Source organism: Mesitornis unicolor, unplaced genomic scaffold (assembly GCF_000695765.1).
Source record: "Mesitornis unicolor isolate BGI_N332 unplaced genomic scaffold, ASM69576v1 scaffold25993, whole genome shotgun sequence".
NCBI classification, from domain to species: Eukaryota; Metazoa; Chordata; class Aves; order Mesitornithiformes; family Mesitornithidae; genus Mesitornis; species Mesitornis unicolor.
The window spans coordinates 23,061-30,681 of NW_010177060.1; the positions used below are offsets into that span (position 1 = coordinate 23,061).

General features: G+C 39.6%; 1 protein-coding gene across 1 annotated transcript in view; it reads right to left on the reverse strand.

Moving 5' to 3' along the window:
* LOC104538661 (collagen alpha-3(IV) chain-like) overlaps nt 1-7,621 on the reverse strand; it is a gene marked incomplete at its 5' end in the record, with an annotated part of 33,892 nt that overhangs the window by 19,464 nt on the left and 6,807 nt on the right. Inside the window, 7 exons of the mRNA XM_010181942.1 lie at nt 1-33; nt 1,360-1,457; nt 2,304-2,408; nt 3,702-3,794; nt 4,102-4,270; nt 5,171-5,359; nt 6,703-6,773. Of these exons, the coding sequence (XP_010180244.1) occupies nt 1-33; nt 1,360-1,457; nt 2,304-2,408; nt 3,702-3,794; nt 4,102-4,270; nt 5,171-5,359; nt 6,703-6,773 (758 nt within the window). The remainder of the gene's footprint in view (nt 34-1,359; nt 1,458-2,303; nt 2,409-3,701; nt 3,795-4,101; nt 4,271-5,170; nt 5,360-6,702; nt 6,774-7,621) is intronic.

Below are 7,621 nucleotides of genomic sequence, written 5' to 3' on the forward strand. Positions count from 1 at the left end.
TGCCTCGCCAGGAATAACCATGCCTGGGTCACCCTGCAACACAGAGAAAAGTAAACAATCCATTATGTTTTGCAAATCTGCCCAGATATTTTCTCCATTGTGTGATCAATTAACTTATTAGGGTAATTTTCTCCATTCCCTGGTGATCTCTCACATTAGAACTTTTAATGGTCCCAGTTCAGCAGACCCACTGGATGTTCCTTGTTGTCCAGCTGTGGGTTCCATACCAGACGAGTAATTCGTCTGGACAGCTTTTGAACTCTGTCTCCTAACTCTAAGAAATGGCCATTGAGCAATGCAAGATACTTCCCTCCATTTGGCCTTTCCTGCATTGTGATGCTTGCCATAGCTGTGAAAAACTTTGGACTTGTATCTGACAATTTGGTTGAAGTGTGTGTAAATACAACTTTCCCTTATTTTTATAAAATATTAATTTAAATAATCAAGGTCAGCACACAGCTATGTCTCAGAATACTCAGAAGTCAGTTTTTAAAAATCCTTTGTGTTTTAAAAATCATGCTTCTGAACATTGTTTTCCATGAAGACTGGTTATATCACCAATATCTCAAGCTTGTTCCCTGAAAGGAAAGTTTGAATTTTTTTAATTTTTTTTTTGACTGACTGAACTACTGGTTGTTTTGAATACTAAGTTTGAGTACCAGAAAATCAGTATGTTCATAAAGCAGGTCAGTAGAGCTGAGCTTATACCTGTCACTGATTATATACTTGGACCGCAAAGGCCACTCCACATCCAGCTGTTCTGTGGCATCAAACACAGGTTAAATAATAATAATACTAAAAAAATCCACGACTTCAAACCTCACACTTTGTCATGTCAAAAAACACACAAAAGAATGACATATGAGAACACAAAAAATTAAAGAAATGCCAGTTTTTCGAAACATTTAGGTGTTATTATTTTGTTCAAATTTGAATCCGGATTACAGAGTAGTCAAGAGTCCTAGACTTAAGATAAGCCACCAGTAGATTAGCTTCTGTTAATTAGCAGAAGTGGCTGAAGTATTACCTCCAACCACCTTACTCTATGCTTCAATTCAACAGAGCACTTGCTTAAATTAAATGCATACTTACTTGTCACTGACTTCCATCAAAAATGTGCTTAATTGCAATTTCTGAATAGCCATCTTTTCAGAAGCTGTGACCATATTTTTTTACTGTAAGCAATGCAATATCCTCCTTATGCTCTGAAAACTGAAGTACCAAATTTCATAGTTTGTGTATCACTGGTCAGGAAATACAGGAACTCCAATATTCCTTGCAGTTCTTCATTTATTTGCTCAGTGTCACACTTACTGAATAGGACCTATGGAAAAGTCTGCGCTGTATTTCTAACCAAACCTTTTCTCCTGGTTGGCCGAGGTTTCCAGCTCGGCCTGGATCTCCAGTCTTTCCTTCACAACCTGGTGACCCTCTGCCTCCTGCAAGTCCTTTATATCCTGCAAAAGGAATTAAATGGCAGTGCAGATCTATGGTTACAGCCTTATTTTACAAATGGGTATTTGTATGGGTGCAGTTATAAGCCTCTGACACTAAATCAGCTTACATGAACTGACGACAGAATCCTAATTTCAGAGCTGGTGTGACAAACTTCATCTTGTTCCTTACATATTCACTCAACATTGACTAACACTGCTGGGTAACTTGCTTCAAAACAGTTCTTTAACATGGGGTTTTTTTAAAAACTGAAGCTATTCTGATGTCAGTTCTGTACTGTTTTCTTTAACAAGCAGCTTGGTAGTAGTTTTAGTATCACAACTTTTTTTTTTTCCCCTCTCCTGTCCTGATAGGATTATGAGAATTTCTTAGTATTTCTAGTATCCAAAGTGGGGTATGACTTTGCATGAGGAATGGCCAAATTTGCAGTATTCAAAATGTTTTCTATTACCTGCACATTAACTGATTAAAAAAAAAGTACTGACACTTACACAGCTGTCTCTGTAATTCATATCCAGGTAAACAGAATCCATCTGAAGTAAGTGTGGCACTCAGATAAGCTGCACCTGTTTGCGCAGTAGTCCAGGAAGCATCAATGTCTTTTAAAATATTTTCCTACTGCTATCTTTGATACTTGATTCTCTGAAATACTGCAAAACATTTCAAACTGGCAATTTATAAGCCTTAAGGAAGTAAATTACAAGAGTGGTAAAAACACTTGCCTATCTAAAGTTCACTGTTGTTTTTTTTAACTTTTTGATTGTTTTTAATGTAGACTACAAAAAATAGTAGAGTTTTTGTTTTTCTTTTATTTTCGAAGAAGAAGATGATCAAAAAGAGTATTTTACCTTTTGGACCTGGGTTTCCAGGAAACCCAAGCCCTGGAAAGCCTGTGTCACCTGTTGGCCCTGGATGTCCTGAATCACCTGGCTGACCTCTTGTTCCAACCCTACCTGTACAAAGAAAATAAGTAAACTGTGAACATCAACTTGTAAGATTAGGTGGTTTATAGTTTATCATTATTAATTAGGACACCACTGTAGTTTATATTAGAACCTTACTATTTCTCCTCCACAGCAGGTTTTCACAGTTAACATGCTAATTGTGTTCACTGTATCAATCCAGGCATGAGTGTATGACTTAAGTTTATGCAAATTCCAGACTTCTAGGAACAACTACATGCAGATACAAATCCAACTTGTTTAGAAGATACAAACACACATTATAGAGATGAGGCTTGGAACAGAAGCAACTATAAAAACAGACACTACTATAAAGCTGCCAAGGAATATGCCCATGCTATTTAGGGCAGCTTTGGGGATGATTGTTCTACAAAATCAAAGCAAGGATGCCTTACAGTTAGCCTGAATGTCACTTACTGTCCTTCAGTGCATTCAAAAATTCGGCAAAATTTAAAATGCCAGCAACCAAAAAAAAAAATCCCACTGAAAACCCAAGCCCAAAATCCACCCAAAAAAGGAAACTCAGATTCTTAATATCTTAGAACAATGGTTAGTAACAGTCATGTCAAAAGGGAACTAGGAAACTTCATGATCATGGAACTGGGAAACTTCATGATCTCAGAATGACAGAATGATAGGGGTTGAAAGGGACCTCTGGAGATCATCAAGTCCAACTTCCCTGCTAAAACAGGTTCACCTAAAGCTAGTTGCATAGGATCGTGTCCAGGCAGGTTTTGGATATCTCCAGAGAAGGACACTTCACCACCTGTATGGACAGTGCTCTGTCACACAGTTACATTTTTGACTTTGCCCCTGCAAAGCACAAGGGCCAAGGGCTTCAGATAGACTAAGAATGCTTTAACGTATCTTCACTCATTCAACAAACATTTGCTCATTGTTTTGAAGGTTGCAGCAGTCCCAGCATGACTTAGGATACAATTTTGTCAAAATTATGCCAGCGGTGCCTTTCTGGATATACAAGCTGTGGCACATGCACAAGATGTTTCTGGTTCTTGGAGGAACCAAGTCATAGCATAGGACTGCTTGAAATCTCCACCATACTGCACACCACGGACAGGGCCCTCTGTGCCCTTCTTATTCACATCCACTGCCCTAGTTTTCCTCAAAGGGAATGTTACAACTAATTCCATAGTTTCTGTACCACAGAAATACTTTTCATAGTTATTTCACAGTAACCCAATAGTTTTATCTGGTCAGAGCTGGGAGAGAAATTCGAACCAGATTACCTCTCATTTTTACTATATTTAGTGCAGATATACTCACCAGGCACTCCTGGGGGTCCAGGTAAACCATCTGGTCCTTGAGGTCCTGGTAATGCAGGTAATGGGGTTATCCTACTGGTCTCTCCTTTCAGACCTTCAGCAAATACATAATCAATGATTACAAAGGCTTATAGTTTGGCAATATATAATCTTAAGTGTTTAAAAATACTAGTGAATAATCTACTTGGTTAAAAATACAGTATTCTACAGTTTTCATATTTCTGAAACTCCAACAGGCTTTGAAAAGCTTTCAGATCCTGGCTTCATAAAACAAAAGAATTTTACTGACACCAAGGCCACCTCTCAGCCCTCCTGCAATCTAGTGTACACTCAGAAAGGAAGCACAAAGTCAACAGGAAAATGATGCAGTTGAGAAATGCAATTGAAAATTAGTTACAAACCAGCTTCTCCAGGTAATCCAGGTGGACCAGGTATTCCTTTGGAGCCTTTGAAACCTCTTATTCCTTGTGGTCCGTATCCTGGCAGTCCAGGAAGCCCCATCTCTCCAGGAAGCCCAAGACTGCCGGGCAACCCAGGTAGTCCTCTATCTCCTTTCAAACCAGCCAATCCCTATTAGTGATTACACATGTGTTATTAGCATTACTTGCTTTCCACACCAGCTTTCATAACAAAATGCCCAGTTTTCTGACTGACTATAATTTTGCATTACTTTAATAACAGAATAGCTCTGCTAATTTAAGAGGAGCTTTTTCCCGATTAACTTGTGATTAAAAGAATATACATTTTAATGTCAACTGTTACAAATAGAGGGCTATTAACAGTGAAATAATACTAATAAATACAACAGCTTGATTTTTCAATCACTGTGGCATTACATTGTACACTTTTTTTCTTTTTTGAAACAGCTTTGGTAAAAAGCAACTCAGCTCTGATTCTCCTTGAATACCGTGGAGTTAGGTTTAAAGACAGTTATATGTGAAGCACTGTAACAGTTTCTCAGCCAACACAACACAACAACTGTTCCTTTTTGTTTCTACTGAACAAAGAGCTCTCCTCTAACCATTCTAGTTTTATGGCCAGCCCTCTCAGCATTTGTGGTTTCTTGCAGCCCTGACTGAAGTCCTAAAGACTGAACAGGAACTATTTGAATTATTATTTTCTTTAAAGCATTGTAGGTAGTCAGGAAAACTGTCTTTTTAAAAAAAATCTTATTCATCATAGGAATCCAAGATAATGCTCCAATATAAATATCCAAACTTACACCAGAAAGACTGCTGAGGTTTTTCAGCAGCACGTATCTATGCTAGCCTCATCTCTCTCTGGTACTACATAAGAATATTTACTCTCATTCTTCCGCACATGTTGGTTATGCATATTGGTTGCTACAGTTGAGCACAGCACCCCTAAGTAGGGTAGAAGATATTCAGTTTAAGTATCTGAATAGATAAAACTGTTGTACAAGATATAAATACTGACTTAGGTTTTCAATTGCGCACAGTGCATACCCACCTCTTCACCTTTAGAACCCTTGGATCCTTTAGCGCCAGGTCTTCCCAGAAATCCACTTGAACCTTTTCTTCCTTTGTCTCCCCTGGCCCCTGGATCTCCTCGCTCACCTTTTGGCCCTTCTGGATACACATATCCTTGCTCACCTTTTGATCCTTTATGGCCTTGATCTCCTGTAAAACCTGGAGGTCCCTAGAACAGAGCAATTAAAAGCATTACAGTGCCAACGTATGGCAACTGTTTTCAAGTTATATTTTTTTAAATTAAGTACTTGACACTGGTTCTCTTTATGTTCATCTTTATTCATTGTTAGTGCCAACGTATGTCAACTGTTTTCGAGTTATTTTTTTTTAAATTCAGTACTTGACAGTGGTTCTCTTTATGTTCATCTTTATTCATTGTAATGGCACACTTCAATAAACAGGGTCAGGTTTTTTTGTTTGGTGGGGGGTTTTATTTGTTTGTTTGTTTTCTTTTTCTCCTGGCCTTACTCCTTTTGGACATGATTATTATTACTATAAGCAGCATAATGCAGGATTATTTAATGGATCAGACTGTCAGCTACCTGGTTGTGCTTTGGTGGCACAAAAATAAGGACAGGAAAGTACCTTAAAATCTAATTAGAGATTTCTCCTCCACATGGGAAGATCTCCCTAGGGACACTATAACTGCCACAGTTGGCTTGATCATAGTTAACTTCTCCTCTCCCTTCTTTCTCCCTCAAGGTAAAAAGTGGTACTCTATTCCAGTCAAAACTAGTACAAGCTGGAAGCATACTGGGCTGTAGTGATCTTGGGCTCATGAACTCTTGGGACCCTTCTGGAAAAGCCTATTAGCAGACTCATTCTGCATCTGTATGGCAACCACCACAATAAATACTTGAGCGTGACTTTTTAAAAATTGGACAGCACCAACTGTAATTTCCTACAAAAGATTACTACTACAGGCACAAATCAGAACAATTAAATGGTCTAAATGGTCTGCGGCAGCAGGTGGCAGCCTTCCCTCTTCATAATGTTCTCCAAGAGGGAATGTCCTTTGCACCCTTGAGGAGGGTATTGTGAGAAGCAAGTTCCTCTGCACAGCTGGGGCTTTAGCAAGTCCTGAGTGTGCTGGAAACAGCAGAAGTAAAAAGTCTGATGAGGATCACAGCACACAAAACTCTCTATATGCTTTACAGCCACTGCCATGATTATATAATTCTGTAAATGAACAGAAGTTAACTGTAAACTAACCACATCAGACAGAAGACAGTCTAGTCATCATGAAATGCAGCACAGGTTAGTCACACAGGTATTCACCTGCCTCACTGCCTGGGCTGAACTTCTTGCTCCACTAAGCAAAACAGACTCATGTAGAGCTACGTCAGCCATACATTACAGTCTCTACCTAGGTCTCCCATGTGAACATATTCATTACTAGAGAAAGAAAACTGTTGAGATCACCCAGTATGTCACTATGTAACACTAGCCATGAGGTTTCTCTGAAATAATTCTTGTAGGATCTGAAAATTATCTGAAAAAATGAATTCTTACTTGAGCTCCTGGAAATCCTGGCGCTCCTGGAGAACCTGGAGAACCTTTTGGACCTGTTGTTCCTTCTCTGCCTGCAAAAGAACAGGATATTTTGTAACTAAAAATTATAACAAAGACATGGATTTTGAAAGCTCCAGTAATCGCAGAATTATAGAATCGTTTGTGCTGGAAAAGACCTTTAAGACCACTGAGTCCAGGTGTTAACCTCGCACTGCCAAGTCCACCACCAAACCACATCCCACCATAAGCACCACATCTACATGTCTTTTAAATATCTCCAGGGATGGTGACTCCACCACTTCCCTGGGCAGTCTGTTCCAATGCTCCACAATCCTTTTGGTGAAATTTTTTTCCTAATATCCAGTCTAAATCTCCCCTGGCACAACTTGAGGCCATTTCCTCTTGTCCTATTGCTTGTTACCTGGGAGACCAACACCCTCCCCACTACAACCTCCTTCCAGATAGATGTAGAGAGTGATAAGGTCTCCCCTGAGCCTCCTTTTCTTTAGAAGCAACCCCAGTTCCATCAGCCACTCTTCATAAGACTTGTGCTCTAAACCTTCTCCAGCTTCGTTGCCCTTCTTTGGACATGCAGCACTGAATGCTTCTGCTTGTTACACTGACTGCGGTATCGTAGACTGACCTGGTTTCAGCGTAAACCTAAACCTACCAGCATTCTGACTTGACCTCTTTTAAGGCTTGTGCTCATATCAATGGATGGACCTACATCAGGCTTTCACACTCATCACAACCTCAGGCCTAGCAGAAGGACTGCGTGCTGCAGACATGCCCATCCCTGATTGTCATGCTAAAAGTAAAATAATTGGCATTTCCTACTATCCTGTTAGAAACAACAAGATAATTTACCAGGCATGCCATCCTGGCCATGTGGCCCAGGAGAACCAGGAAGACCAGGCAT